Source organism: Coturnix japonica, chromosome 9 (assembly GCF_001577835.2).
Source record: "Coturnix japonica isolate 7356 chromosome 9, Coturnix japonica 2.1, whole genome shotgun sequence".
Lineage (NCBI taxonomy): Eukaryota > Metazoa > Chordata > Aves > Galliformes > Phasianidae > Coturnix > Coturnix japonica.
The window spans coordinates 11357507-11375281 of NC_029524.1; the positions used below are offsets into that span (position 1 = coordinate 11357507).

The following is a 17775-nucleotide window of genomic DNA, read 5'->3' on the forward strand; positions in this document are numbered from 1 at the left end:
ACACCACAAACAAGACTTAACTGTCAGAAGAGAACATACCACCAAAACATGTGCTCTAGTTCTTGGACGATACCTGAGCTTGGTGTTGCGTTGTCTGGGTGTGGAAGCGGTGCATGGCGTTTGTGATGGCCTGGCAAGGGTTGTCCCAAGGTTTTTTTGGTGTCGATGGACCTTTCTGCAGGGAGATAGTAGTTTGAAGCTTAGAACAACCATGCTGATTATATTTTCCAGGTGCCGAGTAACTCCAATTTAACCAAACACCCAGTGCCATGACAATGGAGGCACTGGACAGAGTATAAACAGTGACTATTGTAAGAAAACCTATCTACCCTAATACAGTCCCAGAAGCATTGGTTGGGGGAAAAGGAAACTACAACCCCTTTACACAGCATTCCAACCCATATCCATAGAACTTGATGGGAAACCAACAAAAGACTGTCAGAAGAAATACAAAATGTGCTCTGGTTCTGACAATACCTGAGCTTGTGTGTGGTCGTTGGCCTGGGTGTGGAGGTGGGCGGTTGTGATGCCTGGCAAGGGTGTCCCAGGTTTTGGTGTTGATGGACCTTCTGCAGGAGATAGATAATAGAGCTTAGAATCAACATGCTGTTATATTTCCAGGTGCCAGTACACCCTTCCCAAACACCCCAGTGCCATGACAATGGAGGCACTGGACAGAGTATAAACAGTGACTATTGTAAGAAAATCTATCAACCCTAATACAGTCCCAGCAGCAAGGTTGGGGGAAAAGGAAACTACAACCCCTTTACTACAGACATTCCAACCCGTATCCATAGAACTTGATGGAAACCAACAAAAGACTTGTCAGAAGAAATACAAAATGTGCTCTAGTTCTGACGATACCTGAGCTTGGTGTTGTCGTTGCTGGGTGTGGAGGTGGCGTTGTGATGCCTGGCAAGGGTGTCCCAGGTTTTGGTGTTGATGGACCTTCTGCAAGAGACAGCAAGTAGAGATAAGATGCAAGATGCCATTAATTTCTCGCCACTGATAAAAGTTACGAAAACATCCCAGTGCCATGATAGTGGAGGCACTGGACAGGGTTAGCAAACAAAATGCTTAAAATTAAAGCGGTATCCCAGGAGCACTGTTGAATTAAATGAACCATGATAAAAACACAGAGATATAATACCTAAGATTTACAACTTCACAGCATTGTTACTTTTATGTAGCCCATTAAAAATACGCAGGAAGGTTGACAGAAACCTTGAGGTTACCAACATCTCCTTCTAGCTCTTCTCCCCTTTCTAGAATGCTAAAAGCACTGCAGCCCTGTGACCACACTCCTCCATTCACCTGGCTGTGGTGCTGGTGTGGATGTTTCTGTCTCAGGTGTGGTGGTGCCGGGGCCTGGTGCTGGGGTCACATCGCCTGCAAAAGACAACATGGCACATGCCAGTCAACCCTCCTTGCCCACGACCTGTTCATGGCACAGGAAGCAAGCTGCCTTTCCCCAGGCAGTGTCACGTACCTGGACAGTATCCCTGTTCAATGGACAGATCATCCAGTGCCACGTCACTGCGGAAATCTTCTCCCCATTCTCCCTCAAGGACAAGCTAAGGGAAAGGTTGGTTTCCACCATTAGCTCCGGCCATACGCTCCAAGTGGCATGTCACAGCACTCTTTGCATCAGATGGCAGTTAGAACCCCTGTCCCTACCTGCAAGTTTCCGGTACTGTGCACTGTGACCTCTCCCAAGATCCATCTGTCCCCGTGGTTCCCGACGCTTTTCCAGACCTCCACTAGCTCTCCGTCCCGAGACACGTACACCCGCAGGGCCATGGTTTCAGCCACTCCGTACATGTGATACCAGAAGCGGAAGCAGTGTGCTCCCGTTGAATTGCACACCGGGCTGACCAGCTGTGACACAAAGCCGGGGTAGGGATCGCTGCCATGCAGGTAGATGTAGTAGCCATCTGAAACAAAGCGCCGGCCACGCCGTCATGCAACATCAAACCTACACAACACTCTCAGGGAAAACCCCAGTGCAGTCTTGGGAACATATCCTCTGGCAGTTCGAGGCAGGGAAAGGGAGGCAAGAGCAACAGATTGTCCTTCCCTTGCCACGGTTCCCTCAGCCCTAAGTTTCTAATCAAACAGGTTCTCTGGGCCCTGGCAGCTCTATGGCTTGATATGAGCAACAGCGTCAGCTCCAAAGCATCCCCTCAGTCCTACTATGGCTCTGCAGCTTTGGGGGGCACTCTCCATTGGCTCCTGGAGAAGCTAGCATCCCCTAAAAGAAACCCGTTCCTGCTTCCCTGAGATGGCCCAGAGCCACGTTTTCTACTCCTTGCCTGGCAGAGCCTTCCCTGCTCTGATTGTACCAGTCTGAGCAGAAAAGCTTCTTAAAAGTAGGCTCTAACCCTGGGGGAGACTGCTACAAAGGCCTCCGGATCAAGGCCAGGGAACATATGGTTTGTATTTTCTCTTAGAAGACGTTTGTCACACCTTCCCGGGGACGCTTCTCTGCTTGGATGACTGCCGTGTGCTGTTTGATGTTCCTACCTCCAGTCGTGTGGTCAAAGGAAGGGCCGGTATCTGGAGACGGCGTTGGTCCCTTGTGCCTTATCCAGTCAAGGCTGCTGGACGGTTCCTGGACCCACTCACAGAGTCGACGTCAAACGTGCAGGTGAAGTTGCAGGCTGCTGGATATGGAGCAGAAAGGAAAGCAGAGTTTTAAAAATGAGAGTGGGCAAACCTTTCCCCAGTGTCCAACGGGGCAATCCAATATCCCCGGTGTGATTACGGTCAGGTGAGGATGGCCAACCAAATGCAATGTAGGCAGCGTGCTTGTGTAGCAGAGAGCAATCTGAGGACAGGCGGCCAGTGGAGGAAGGTTGTTTTCTAGACATTGCCTCCACCCCGGGCACTGCACAGTGTTCCTTGCTAAAGGCTTCTTCCTTTCTCCCTCAGTTTCCTCCGAGTCCCCCTGGCTTCTTTTCTCCACCTCTACTTGTGCTATCTTGCTGAGTCTCCTGGGAGGGGTGGGGCTCTCTCCCGGGCTCAGTACTAGCAATCATTTCCCACAGCTTTAAAGCCTTTCTAACTGAGAGTGGAAGAAGCACTTCAAGTCAGAGAGGCAGCAAGTCTCAAGTCTCTTGATGTGCAGTGTGTTATCACAGCCCAGCGTCCCCCAGGAAATGCTTGTCTTTATAAGGGCAAACTGCTGCCGGCACCACATGCTGGGCACGCTGCTTCAGGACTGAGGACAAGCAAAGCCCTTAAGAAGACACTGGGCAGGACAAGGCGGGAAAAATGCAAATTTGGAAAGTGTTGAGTGAACTCCGCTGCAGCACTTAGTGGGTCTGGGAGCTTTAAATGTTGACTGCTGAATCATAGCCAGAGAAGGCAAAAGAAAAGAACATCCATGAGCACCACAAAAAGGATTTTGATTGTTCACTCCCCAGAATAACCACAACCAACAAACGCTTGGAAATAAGACAACCGTACGTGTGCTTATCCCAGGGGGTGTTGGACTTGGAGGCTTCGTTGAGGTGCCTGGCAAGGAAACTGTGGGCGTTGGTGTTGATGGACCTGCAATAAAAGAGCGTTAAAGGAGATATGAGTGAATATGAGAGTTTTGTTCCAAGCACCCGGTATGAACTGCATAAAAACCCTGCATCATAACAACAGAGACCCGGAGTAGCTATTCCGTAGTGACATCTCAGAAGCAAAACGTAAGTGCTATATCAATGGGATGAGAAAGGGATTCAAGCTGAAGCTCAGTCCCATTTCAAGAGGTGTCATACATTTGGCAGTGGGCAACAAAGATAACGGACCGAGTAGTTACACGGACCTATATTAAGGTGACGTACGGAAGCTTCCACTAGAAGCACGCATGTCTGTGAACCACGGCCAGAAAGGAGACCAACGGAACACTCACCGCAGACCGTGCCAGCGCTCCAGTCTCCCAGAGTAACCCCTGCCGCAGCGCAGGCTGCAGCGTAGGAGCTCAGGTCATCGCACAGCTGCTCCGTGCTGCCACCCGTGCCACACTGGTCATAGACACAGCTCTCAAAGTACTCCTGGGGTGGCAGAACTGAGTGGCATGGCTCGAACGGGCCACCGGCTTGTGTGAGTATTTCACACTTCTTGTTAGCTGCCTCCTCCTCCAAGGGGGAGCAAGACACAGGTGGGGGGATGGTCGTGTTACACCTGCAAAACAGACAGACAGCCCTGAACTCTCAGCAGCTTGTGACCTTTTTCCCACGGGCGTGCCATGGAAAACCACAGTCTTTGCGGAGTCCGCGTCCCTTCCTAAGGCAACGAATACACAGCTGTCACCTGCACAGGTGAGCAACATGGACCACAGTGAATGTTCACCACTGGGGCTTCACAGGACTTGAGGAAAATGACAGAGGCAGCACTGACCATGGCAACCTGGGAAAACCACCACGCTCGTGGCCTGGCCTACCTCACTCCGGGGTTGGGAATGGGGAGATACAGTGCTTGCACTGGGAAGCAGGGCTCTGCACAGAGGTACCTGTGGGACCCCAGGCACAGAACCCACGGGGAGACAGCGCCACTCAGACCACAGGTGGATGGAGCAGAGGGGGGAGATGCAAGGGCCGTACGCCTGCTCCTTGAAGCCTGCATGCACTCAAACATGCTTTCCCACAGCTGCCTCCTCCCCCTTTCGCACAGCTGCCAGCCCTTGACAACCCTCCTCACTTGGGCCACTTGCAGCAGCAAACCTCTGCCTGGCCTCTATGCAGCAGAACAGGCACTCACTTCCACTCATCATCCGGCACCATCCAGCTGGCTCCAAAGTCATTGACGTCAGGCACAACAACCCCATCAGGTCTCCTGAAGTCATCTTCCTTGCTGCCCGTGTATGTCCCACACAGCCCGCACAGCTTGCCCTTGTACTTCTCCGACACCCTCACCAGGAGCTCCTGGTCCCCGTTGAAATGCAGCTGCAGGCCCAGCTTGGTGGAGACTTGCACGTAGGAGCCACTCAGGGAAATGTTCACATTGGGCGTTGGAGAAGCAGGCAGGCTGGCCAGAGCACCGTTGATCTGAAGAAGGAAGAGAGAGGGAGAGAGAAGCATAAAGAGGTGCCCCTCCGATGACAAGTCACTGGTCTTTGCTGTGATGGCGATGCCAGGAGTCAGAGGAAGTGATGGCAACAGAAACCTTGCCCAGGCCTGCAAGAGCAACAGCTGCTCTACTACCTACGGCACACCAAAAGCTGCGGGAAACCAGTTGGGTGCCTGCCTCTCTGCTAGCACTCATGTCTGCCTCACTCAGAGACCTGCCGCGCTCTCGAGTGAGCGTGCCTGCAGGCTCAGGGAGCATCGAGCTCTTCTAGGGGACGCTTACGTAATGGTACTTTGGATATCTGTGGTTCCCAGGTCTAAAAATCTGGGGCTTACATAGACGGCCTTCTTCTTGCGCAGTGCAATGTGGACGCCTTCCACGGACAGTGCCACAGAGTTCAGAGCCGTCCAGCTCGGGTTGCCCCGATGTTCGTTGCGAGTGGTGATGCTGAAGCCAAGGGAGGAGTTGTCACAGGCCGTCACCACCGTGTAGTTGCAGGAGCCCTGGAAGTGGTGAAGCTTCCCATCGAAGGTGTTGTAATGCGGGTCGCCGTAGATGTGGCACTGTCCCCAGCTGGCTGGGAAACAGCCCCGCTGGCCGTCCTGGATCTTGCAGACCTCTTCCTCACCACAGGACAATGCAGAGCAAACCATCTGGCCACTGACTTCACAGCGGCACTGGCGGGAGCAGTTCTCGCTCACAAAGGACTGGCCTTCCTGCAGGCAGAGAAACCCCGAGCGCGTCAGGCACAGGAGGAGACGCAAAGCAGTGCCGTGGGAGGGGAGGGAGACAGGGCAAGGTTTTCACTCACGCTGTAGTAGTTGCCCTCAAAGAGGCAGCCACAGCTGGCCTCGGGCACACAGGTGTCACCACTGAGGAGGAAGCCAGAGGCACACGCACAGCCCTCGACGCAGGGCTTGGAACAGTTCTGTGGGGCGTGTCGGTCAACGCAGGTGGCAGGACAGCCAGTCATGCAAGGGTCATAGTAGCTGTTGGCAGAGCACGGCAGGGCTGCAAAGGAAAGGGAAAATTAGGGCCAGCAAAGCCCACAAGGAAGGGAGTACCTTCTGCCCAAGGGAAAGACCAAAGCACTGGCCGGAGGTACAGGACACAGGGAGAGTCCCATGTCCCTCTGGCAATCCAAAGGTGGGTACTCACGGCAGAAGGTGGCATTCCTCCAGGGGAGCAGAGTCACACCAGCTGCCTGGCATGCGTCAGCATAGGCTTCCAGCGCACCACACAGCACCTCCTGCGCACCACTCATGGCACAAAGGTCATAGGAGCAGGTCTCAAAGTAGCTCTGTGGGTTGATCACACCGTGGCAGCTCTCAAAAAAGCCTGGTCTGGCTGTCAGCATGCCACAGAACTGCTCGGACTCGTAGAGCTTCTTGTCATCCGCAGGGCAGGGCTCTGGTGGTGGGGGCACGCCGCAGCTGGGGTCACTGCTGGGGACCTGCCAGCTCTCCCCCAGCGCATTGGAGTCTGCGGCTTGCTGCCCATTTGGCATCATGTAATCGTCCTCTCTCCGGTTGTTGAAGTTCCCGCACATGCCACAGGTCAGGTTGAAGTAGCTGGTGGGCACCTTCACCTCCACCGAGTGGTCAGCATCATAAGACACTTGGAGGCTGAAGTCTGTCTCCAGGACCACGTAGCGGCCGCTACTTCTCACGGTGATGGCTCCTCCTGCTGCGCTCACTGGCAAGGTCCGGTACTCACCGTTCACCTAGGGCAGACACAGCACAATGCACCGTGGACTCCCTGCGGCCATCAGCCCCGTGGCAACAGGCTCCCTTCTCACACACAAACTCCTGCTGCTCGCAGATAAGATCCTGCCCAAAAAAGCCAGCCCTGCCTTGCAGACCCACCACGCACACACCAGCCCCACTCCCTTACCAGCACTCGGCTCCTCTCCTGCTTGAGTATTGTAATGCGCTCTCCGTACACGTTGACCACGACTTCACGCACGTAGGACACTCGGGGGTTGCCCCGATGCTCGTTCTTTGCCTCAACATTGAAGTAGGGCACGGAGGTGTTGGAGCACACTTTGGCCAGGGTGTACGTGCAGTTCCCCATGAAGTTGTGCGTCACCTTGTCAAAGGTGTTGTAGTGAGGGTCCCCGTGGACGTGGCAGATGCCGTAGGAGTGATCCATGCACTCGGGTTTCCCATTCTGCACTCCACAGAACTGGCCTGCAGGGCACGACGCACTGGAGCACTGGACTTTGCCTCCCCGTGTGGGACACGTGCACTTAGACGAGCAGGTGTTGTCCGTCCAGAACTCTGAGCCCACTGGGTAGTGCTGCCCGTTGTGCCAGCACCCGCACTGCTGGCTGGGCACACACTGCTTGTTGTAGAGCAGGTACCCGCTGTCGCATACGCATCCCTCCACGCACGGCAATCCGCACGTAACAGGAGCCATAGGGTCAACACATGTAGCAGGGCAAGCTGCAGCACAGGGCTCGTAGTGGCTGTTGGCTGGACACGTGATGGCTGCCAGGACAAAAGGAGAAACAGTGAAATCATCGGTCACCCTCCACTCACAGTGCGCTCAAGGTAGACAAGATTCTCTGGTGGCTTTGCAAGGACGCAATCACACAACAGCTCCTCCTAGTAGCCCCAGTGTGATGCCTTCTACACAAAAAGAACCACGCTGCCAAGTTGACCAACAGAGCATGCTCCCATACACAGCGGACAACCAGCTCAGGAAATGGGTTGCTTTTCTGCTTCTGACTTACGGCAGAATGTTGCGTTCCTCCACACGGGGATCTGGACGCCAAGCGCCTGGCAGGCATCTGCGTAGGACTGCAAGCTGTTGCACAGTGCCTCGCGATCAAGCCCCAGCTCACACAGGTCATAAACGCATGTGTCGAAGTAACCGCTGGGACTCAGCACAGCGTGGCACACCTCAAACGGGCTGCTGGTGCCTGTGAGGAGCCCACAGAAGTTGCTGCTGACAATGACTTGCTTGTCTGCCTCAGTGCAGGCTGGCGGGGACGGCGATCCGGCTGAGCAGCTATAGCGAGGCAGAGAGAACGGCCCCTGAGTTATCCGTGGGCTTCTCCTGGCACCTCTACCCCACTCCTCCCCAGACCTGCTGAGGCACCGCACGTACCTGCTGTCGTTGGACACCTGCCAGCTGTTACCCAGGCTGGTGGAGTCTGGCTCCCGCACCCCGTCTGGGTTCAGGAAGTCGTCTGCTGCCATCCCGTTGTAGTTGCCACACATGCCACAAACCTTCTGCCCAAAGGCGCTTGGAAGCGTCACCTCCACCCGATGGTTCCCATCAAACTTCACTCTCAAGCCAAAGTCTGTCGTGACCATGGTGTAGAACCCGCTGGACGAGACCTGCACGCCCACGGATGGGGTGCAGGGCAGCACCTCTGGCTCTCCGTTGACCTGGAATGACAGAAACCAAGACAGGGTTGGAGCAACCCCTTTGGCACGATGCTCCCACTGCACAGCTCCGCCATTGCTCCCCCTTGTGCTTACCGTCACCACGCCATCCTTCCCAAGCCTTATGCGCTGCCCATACACATCCACATCCACGTACTGGACATAGGACACGCGAGTGTTGCCTCCTCTGTATTCGTTGGCCGCTTCCACGTTGAAGTAGGGCAGCGAGCTGTTGCTCTCGCACAGCTTGGAGAGGGTGTAGGTGCAGTTGCCCATGAAGTGGTGTATTTGCTTGTCAAACGTGTGGTAGTGAGGGTCTCCCTCCACCACACACGTTCCTGACAAAGGAAACACCAGAGAAACCTTTCAGTTAGGCACCTCTGACCAACTCTTCTCCTCTTTCTACAAAGCTAACAGCAATGCATTCCCGTGAACACGCTCCTCCATTCACCTGAGCCTGGCTGTGGTGCTGGTGTCACAGTTGTGGTGGTGCCGGGGCCTGGTGCTGGGGTCACATCACCTGCAAAAGACAACATGGCACATGCCAGTCAACCCTCCTTGCCCACGACCTGTTCATGGCACAAAATGCATTGACTGCCACAGGAAGCAGGCTGCCTTTCTCCAGGCAGTGTCACGTACCTGGACAGTATCCCTGTTCAATGGACAGATCATCCAGTGCCACGTCACTGCGGAAATCTTCACCTATCATTCCCTCTAGGAGAATCTAAGAGAAGGATTGTTTTCCGGAGTTATTTTCTGCTATATACATTGAATGCCATTTGAAATCATGTACCAATTTGAACCCCTGTCCCTACCTGCAAGTTTCCGGTACTGTGCACTGTGACCTCTCCCAAGATCCATCTGTCTCCTTTGCTTCCTGCTTCTTTCCATTCCAGTGTTGATGTCTTATTGTGTAGTACATACACCCGCAGGGCCATGGTTTCAGCCACTCCGTACATGTGATACCAGAAGCGGAAGCAGTGTGGTCCTGTTGAACTGCACACTGGGCTGACCAAGCTCGCCGTCTCACCTGGTTTATGCTGACTTCCTTGCAGGTAGATATAATACCCATCTGGAAGTAGTACAGAGACATTTTTTAACATTGTTGAACAAGAAGATGGCTAATTTACTTCATTTATTGTTTTGGGTTTTTTTTTGTTGTTGTTGTTGTTGTTGTTGTTTTGCAAGTACAGTTTTCTGAGAGATATAAAGACAGTAGCCATAGCCAGGACATAGGACTCATGCTACTGAAAGTGGATTACTTATCTCTAGAACAGGTCATGTCTATACAGCTCTGGCCAGTGAAATTGGGGGTGTGGGAACAATTAGCCAGTCTGTAATACTTCAGTATGCCTCCACCCAGCACTGCCACTACATTTCCTATTCCCAAACAGATTTCCAGCAGATTACATTGTAGTACTCTGGGAAAGACTGGCATGTTCAAGTACGGGCAGAGTCTGAAGTGATCCAGTGTTAGCCTGGATAAGTCTTTGCTGAAGCCTTTCTGCAGCTGAGTCTGCAAACATATGTTACACACATCACACATTCATAAGTATGCTGCACTGTTCATCTTCCCCAATCCAAATTCCTGACTGCTGCAAAAAGCTCTGGACAAAGTTCAAGAAACATGTTGCTCCGATTTCCTTTTAATAGAGGTTCTCTGAACTCTTCCCAAAGATTGCTGTATCTGAAGGTACAGCCAGCAAGCATTTTCTGTTCCTACCTCCTGTTGTATGGTCATGGGAAGGGCCGGTATTTGGTGAGAGTGTTGGCCCCTTGTTCCTTATCCAGTCAAAGTCGTCATTGATTGCCTGTTTCCACTCACAGAAGTCAACATCAAATGTGCAGGACATATTGCAGGCTGTTGGTGCAGCTAGATAAGTTGCAGAAAGAAAAACAGTTTCCACAATGAGGTCTGGAATCTTCTCTCTGTTCTGATAATATTCTTTCTAGTTCTAATTCATTCATGTCCATTAAACATTAGAAGATGTTATGGAATGAGTAGAAGTAATCCATACAGAAAGATGGATTATAAAATATGAAATTCAGAGCATCTGAGAATGTCTGTTACTTGGCAAGTCCATTACTCAGTTGTTATCGTAATGCTCTAATATCCTCAGTTTTTACACCATGCCACAGTCTTAATCTTTGGTCACTGAAAATCACTCAGAACTCTCCTACTTGGAGCAACTGTATTCAGCTGTTCAAAATATAGCTTGGGTAGAAAACTGAACACTGTAAATGTGAATGGTCTGACTTTTTTTTTTTTGTGAGAAACAGTGAGAAACGCTGTCTGAGTTAGGAAGAGGTTATGGAATGCCTTTTAGTACCATAGACTCATATTGTTCCTTCTTCTGGTTTTGGAAATCACATCCAGTAGTACAGAAGAAGCAGTTCCATGTCTCTGACTTTACTACTGTGTTGACTTCTGTGATGTCCACACAGATAATAAGGGTCAGTGTTATGTCTGGTAGGCTAAATGGGCCTTAACTTGCAGGGTAGCTTATTAATTTTAATACTCTATACACACTTCTGAAGTTATTTCACACTTGGTGAAAATCTGGAGCTGTAGACTAGATGTGTAAATGTTGTATTAACACTTCTCAAAAACGTGAGATATTTTAATGCAACCAAAGTGGTGATTTGCTTGGAAAAAAACACAATACATTGGTTTGGAAGAAATGAGTAAGTGCTTAGTTTTCCTGGCCATTTAACTATCAGCATATGTCAGCTTTCATGATGTAATTATGAGCAAGTTAAAATTGTTTAAACATTAGGGCTTAAAGTGAACGCTGAATGACCATTACAGGTGTAGATTAGAAGACTGATTTCCTCAGATGCTACACAACCAAAATATTTCTGTCTCCCTGAATTACTGCTTCAAAAATTCTGTTCAGCTCTTTAGTCATCTGAGTTTACGTTTATAACATGGGGATATAATTGGATCTCTATTTGCTGAATGATTTTATAACTTACCACAGATGGTATCTTTCCTCCATTCTCCCAGATTTACACCTTCCAGCTCACAGGCAGCAGCATATGCCTCTAAGATTTTGCAGAATTGATCAGAATTCCCCTCTGTGGCACACAGGTCATAGACACAACTCTCAAAGTACAGCTGTGGTGGAATGTACCAATGGCAAACCTCAAAAGGCCCACTATTTTTCAAAATAATTTTACAGATTTCTTCATATTCTTTCTCTTTTCCTGTGTCACAGGTGGGTGGTACAACTGCAACTGGATTACATCTGCATTAAAAATAAACAGCAGTATATTTATATTTTGCTCTGTCCTGCAAGGTACACCTCAAGAGTAATAGAACTCTATGCCAAATTCTGTGGAATTATTGTGTATTCTTGTCTTTACTTTGTCATACCACAAAGTGAGTAATACTGTAATTCAACCCATGGTTTTCCATTAAGAAAACAATAGTGAATTGTTGAAATGCAACCATAGACAGAAGTTCAAAAGAAGTCAACCATCCAGATATCTTGCACAAATAATTTCAATTCACTATTGCCCATAGTAAGATCACTACTTTGCATATGAAAGCATTAATAGGCAAAGAAATGCTATGAGCCCCACTTAGTCAATATAAAATTACCTAAGAAATAGAAGCCAAAGAAAATATTTAGCTTTCTTGCAGCTAGATGGTATAAAGGAGATATTTTATAATAGAAAGATAAGAAATGAAGTTAACATACCGAATAAATAAATAAAGAAATAAAAATAAACTGTATGTAGTTAATAACAAAAATCTTCAAAGGGTAATTTAAAAATTTCAGTGCTTTCTATTGAAAAGTAGAATTAGTAAAAAGGCTAAGATTCTAGCCCACACCAAAAAAGGGATTCTATGGAATGCAGATCATGTATTTTAATTCATCTCTTTAGCAGAAGTTCTATGACATATTTTGTTGTTTCCTATAATATTATCATATACTTACACCCAGTCATCATCCTTCACTAGCCAGCTGTCACCAAATTTATTTGGATCTTGTTCTAGTACTTTATCCGGTTTTAGAAAATCATCCAGCTGGTTGTCATTGAATGTCCCACACAAACCACATAACTGCCCTCTGAGACTTTCATCAACCTGAATAAAAAGGTCCTGGTCACCATCAAACTTCACCTGGATCCCTACAGAGGTATCAATAACTACATAATGTCCTTTTATGGCTACTCTAGCTCCATGCTTCAAATCCACGGGAGGGAAAACCTGAACTCCATCCACCTAAAGAAAAGAAAACCAACATAAATGGGTAAGTCAACAAAGTTCCTAGGAAAAAAAAAAAAAAGGAGAGTTCTACACTGATGATATTGCAAGTATTCTTCACTGAGTCAGCCTTATCCTTAAGAGCAGTGAAGATACAGAAGTTTGAAGGAACATTCATACTTGTCTCACATATTGAATTCAGGTTTGTAGAACAACTTGAGCGCTGTGCTGTCACAGCTACACATATAGCAATACTTGGAATAGCTAATTTAAAGCCAGCTCTGGTATTTAAGAGAGCATATAGCAAAAATGTTATTTCTGTTCTAAAGACCAGAACTGTAAAATGCAGAGTAACATTTACTTCAGCAAAAGCTTTCTGTTAAGGATAAAGCTCCAGATGAAGCTGCTTTTTAAAAAACGATGTGCACAAAATATTTGAAAGTATATAATGAAGCTGTGCTGATGTCCACATTTTTGAAAAAAATATTTCAGTGACTTCGGTCATATACACTAGAGGCGAACAAAGCAGAGAAACCTGATTGTATTAATTTCGATGGAAAAATGCAGTGCACTGATAGGATTGATTATTTGTGCGTAAAGTGGAACACTTACGAAGGTCTCTTTGTCTCTCCTCACAACAATATGAAGATTTTTCAGTGTGACAGCAACTGAATCCAAGGCTGTCCAGTTTGGATTTCCTCTATGCTTATTTCTAGTTGTCACTGAAAACCATTCAGAAGAGTTTGTGCAAGTCTCGACAACTGTATAATTGCAGTCTCCTTGAAAATGGTACAGTCTCCCATCAAAGGTTACGTAATGTGGATCCCCAAAAATGTGGCAAGTACTGGGATTTAATGGATAACACCCCAGGAGTCCATTCTGCACCTTGCAAACTTCACTTGCTTCGCATGTGTCTGAATTGCAATGCACTGTCCCATTTCCAGCACATTCACATTGGCCAGCACAGTTTGTTTGCCAAAAAGTTTCTCCTTTCTGTAAGAGAAGACAAAATAAAAGTAAGTTAAAACAGTTAATGATCGAATGGTCAAATGTAAAATAAAACCCCTGAACTACGTGATAGGACAAACCTCATAGTATTTGTCATTCTGTAAGCAGCCACAGTTGCTCATGGATACACACTGTGCCCCACTGATGACAAAACCATCGTTGCATTCACATCCCTCTACACAAGGTTTGCTGCAGTTGTTTGGTGCAAGAGGGTCAGTGCAGGTTGCAGGACATGCGCTGGTGCATGGGTTGTAATGGCTATTAGCAGGACATGCAAAAGCTGAAAAAGAATAAAAGGCTCTCAAATAACAATAACAACTCACATCAAGTCAAAATGAGAAACTGAGATTATTTTAAAATTATGACAATACCTTATCAGAAATACTATTGGAATATAAAATTTCTTTCCTGTATTGAAATCAGAAAGAAAAATAACATTCTACAAGAGTAGGGCATGAATATTAACATATACTTGATATTCAGCAAATTCAAAACCAACTGAAAAATAAGTAACTCTAAACCAGGTCTGTTCAATATAGGTACTCACGGCAGAAGGTGGCATTCCTCCAGGGGAGCAGAGTCACACCAGCTGCCTGGCATGCGTCAGCATAGGCTTCCAGCGCACCACACAGCACCTCCTGCGCACCACTCATGGCACAAAGGTCATAGGAGCAGGTCTCAAAGTAGCTCTGTGGGTTGATCACACCGTGGCAGCTCTCAAAAAAGCCTGGTCTGGCTGTCAGCATGCCACAGAACTGCTCGGACTCGTAGAGCTTCTTGTCATCCGCAGGGCAGGGCTCTGGTGGTGGGGGCACGCCGCAGCTGGGGTCACTGCTGGGGACCTGCCAGCTCTCCCCCAGCGCATTGGAGTCTGCGGCTTGCTGCCCATTTGGCATCATGTAATCGTCCTCTCTCCGGTTGTTGAAGTTCCCGCACATGCCACAGGTCAGGTTGAAGTAGCTGGTGGGCACCTTCACCTCCACCGAGTGGTCAGCGTCGTAGGACACTTGGAGGCCGAAGTCTGTCTCCAGGACCACGTAGCGGCCGCTACTTCTCACGGTGATGGCTCCTCCTGCTGCGCTCACTGGCAAGGTCCGGTACTCACCGTTCACCTAGGGCAGACACAGCACAATGCACCGTGGACTCCCTGTGGCCATCAGCCCCGTGGCAACAGGCTCCCTTCTCACACACAAACTCCTGCTGCTCGCAGATAAGATCCTGCCCAAAAAAGCCAGCCCTGCCTTGCAGACCCACCACACACACACCAGCCCCACTCCCTTACCAGCACTCGGCTCCTCTCCTGCTTGAGTATTGTAATGCGCTCTCCGTACACGTCGACCACGACTTCACGCACGTAGGACACTCGGGGGTTGCCCCGATGCTCGTTCTTTGCCTCAACATTGAAGTAGGGCACGGAGGTGTTGGAGCACACTTTGGCCAGGGTGTACGTGCAGTTCCCCATGAAGTTGTGCGTCACCTTGTCAAAGGTGTTGTAGTGAGGGTCCCCGTGGACGTGGCAGATGCCGTAGGAGTGATCCATGCACTCGGGTTTCCCATTCTGCACTCCACAGAACTGGCCTGCGGGGCACGACGCACTGGAGCACTGGACTTTGCCTCCCCGTGTGGGACACGTGCACTTAGACGAGCAGGTGTTGTCCGTCCAGAACTCTGAGCCCACTGGGTAGTGCTGCCCGTTGTGCCAGCACCCGCACTGCTGGCTGGGCACACACTGCTTGTTGTAGAGCAGGTACCCGCTGTCGCATACGCATCCCTCCACGCATGGCAAGCTGCAGTTGTATGGTGCCATTGAGTCCACACATGTAGCAGGGCAAGCTGCAGCACAGGGCTCATAGTGGCTGTTGGCTGGACAGGCTAGTGCTGTTTAATGGAAAAGATTAATACACAAGCTTATATTTTAAATAGTGAAATATTTATATTCACTTAATTGCATATTCTTTTTTGTTCTGCAGTCTTGAGGACACCCTGGATTCCTGTAGCAGTGCAATCCATGCCTTTTCTTTTTAACTGTCCTTTAACATAATTTATGGCTGTGGCTGTTGAGAATTTCTGTGTGAGAATTTCTATGCTGGTCATTGTTTGTTTGTTTGTTTGTTTTGTGTTTTTTTTTTCCTGCTGTGTCATTTTATTTGTCCTTGGTATGTGCTCTATTTAGGATATAGGTCTGATAATTCTAATCATATCGTAGCTACTTGATTTGTATTTTTTCACTCCCTGAAGCTCTTTAATGTTTGTTAAATTACCATGAGATACACACACCCTATTGTTTTCCTACCTTGCTATACACATCAGAAGTTAAAAAGAAAAACTAAGCTAATTTGAAGTTCTTCTAATCTCATTCTTCAGTCTCTTTTCAGCTCCTCCACACTTGAGTAGAGTAGTTCAGTATTTAATGACATACCTCCACTGTATTTTAGTCTGCTTCCTTATGCAATAGAGATCACATTATTGCACTGTATATTTCCCTGTCCATCCTCCCATTAATTAAAACTGATCCAGAAATGCATCATTTGAAACAGGACCAAGGCAAGCAGGAAAGATCCTGCATGCTCCTGAAGCAGGAAGAACAGCTACAGAGAAGGTTTATTCCTGCTTAGAAACGACAGAATTTATGTCGGAGAAAGCCTCTATAATATCATTAGCAAATAAAATGCTCTAGCAAGAGACTACAATGAATGTGAAACAACTGTTCAGAGTAAATCTGGCTTCAGTCATCTCAGTGTTTGTAGACCAGCATCTTTCTGGAGTCTCCTCATCTCCCTCAGGGCAGAGGGCATACAGGCCACAGCAGAATGTACTGATTCCCTGATCAACTTTTCAGTTCATCTAGTGTTTTTCTGCCTCATCCTGCTCTCTCTACACTGGTATAAATTCTAAATTTCAGGCATCTTCATTGTTCAGTCTCAGATCTGTTCCTCCCACAAGTTTTGATTTTATTGTTCCTGCAGAAGCAACAGATTGACCCCCTGACTGGCTGAAATCTGTCTTAATGTGCTTCTGCTTCTGTGTGGCATGTGCTGCAAGAGGAGAAGGCACAGCTTCCTTTCTGTTAAGAGGGCACCAGGTCACTCTGCAAGGTAGGGAGGCTAAGCGAATAGAATAAAGTAGCTCAGCATCTCTGCAGGAAGTGTGGGAGAGGCTCTCACATGTTTACTAGGTATGTGCAAAATGAAATCTATGGTTTTTTCCTCAAAGACACTAAAGTTTAGGCACACCTTTCTCAGAAGGTAAAAAGCCCTCGAAGTTGAATGTTCCTGATATATTTAATACCCCTGAACAAAAAATGCAGGGTCAAGAAAAGAATGCGAAAGAAAAGCTCCCTATTTTCATCAGTCTTCTTAAAGGACTCGAGGACTCAAGCTGAGGACAACACATGATCCTGAAATCTTTAGCCTGATCAATCAAGATTCACAGTATTACAGGAATTTAAAAGAGTTTCTTGTAATGCTCTCTCTTTAGGCAGCCCTAATTATATCCTCCTTACAACTGGTAATTTCCAGTAATCTTTGATACGTACGGCAGAAGGTTGCATTTCTCCATGGTGTCAGCTGGACTCCCGCAGCTTGGCACATATCTGCATAAGCCTGCAGGATTTGACAGAGGGCTTCACTGCTCAGATGAAGCTCACAGAGATCATACTGGCAGTCTTCAAAATAGCTCTGTGGATCAACTACTGAGTGACAGTTCTGAAAGGGACCACTGGGATCAGTGATCAGACCACAGTATTCATTGCTTTGGATCATATGTTTTTCATCTGCAGTGCAATTTGGGGTATGGCCATCATCTGGCAAGCACCTAACGTGGAAGAAACAGATGTGGAAAATGTCACTGGTGAACTCTGCATACAATTGCACTCAAGATACTTTTCAAATCCCAATTGATAAAACTACTAGGCTGACCTGGTCTAAGGATGACTCTTTAAATCTCTGTATTTCAAATGGGATAGGAATTCAGATTTTAAAATAATCTCAACGTTATCACTTTTGTAATGCCTATAAGAAACTGAAAATTAATTTTGGTTTAAAGTCTAAAAATAAGGTTTGTACAAGTAGGACAACTAGGAAAGGCAAACAGAAAGTAAAAGCA

The 17775-nt window shown here is 48.2% G+C and overlaps 1 protein-coding gene across 1 annotated transcript in view; it reads right to left on the reverse strand.

The window, feature by feature from the left end:
• LOC107318107 (IgGFc-binding protein-like) overlaps nt 1-17775 on the reverse strand; it is a 47522-nt gene that overhangs the window by 20989 nt on the left and 8758 nt on the right. The window contains exons 9-34 of the mRNA XM_032446601.1: nt 17207-17484; nt 14954-15549; nt 14219-14783; nt 13752-13951; nt 13276-13656; nt 12395-12681; nt 11427-11698; nt 10174-10323; nt 9266-9522; nt 9090-9174; nt 8902-8970; nt 8547-8788; nt 8170-8453; nt 7793-8070; nt 6952-7547; nt 6217-6781; nt 5870-6069; nt 5394-5774; nt 4750-5036; nt 3902-4173; nt 3469-3552; nt 2622-2663; nt 1678-1934; nt 1490-1574; nt 1315-1389; nt 865-951 (exon numbers count right to left, since the gene is read on the reverse strand). Coding sequence (XP_032302492.1) covers nt 865-951; nt 1315-1389; nt 1490-1574; nt 1678-1934; nt 2622-2663; nt 3469-3552; nt 3902-4173; nt 4750-5036; nt 5394-5774; nt 5870-6069; nt 6217-6781; nt 6952-7547; nt 7793-8070; nt 8170-8453; nt 8547-8788; nt 8902-8970; nt 9090-9174; nt 9266-9522; nt 10174-10323; nt 11427-11698; nt 12395-12681; nt 13276-13656; nt 13752-13951; nt 14219-14783; nt 14954-15549; nt 17207-17484 — 6875 coding nt within the window. The remainder of the gene's footprint in view (nt 1-864; nt 952-1314; nt 1390-1489; nt 1575-1677; nt 1935-2621; nt 2664-3468; nt 3553-3901; nt 4174-4749; nt 5037-5393; nt 5775-5869; nt 6070-6216; nt 6782-6951; nt 7548-7792; nt 8071-8169; nt 8454-8546; nt 8789-8901; nt 8971-9089; nt 9175-9265; nt 9523-10173; nt 10324-11426; nt 11699-12394; nt 12682-13275; nt 13657-13751; nt 13952-14218; nt 14784-14953; nt 15550-17206; nt 17485-17775) is intronic.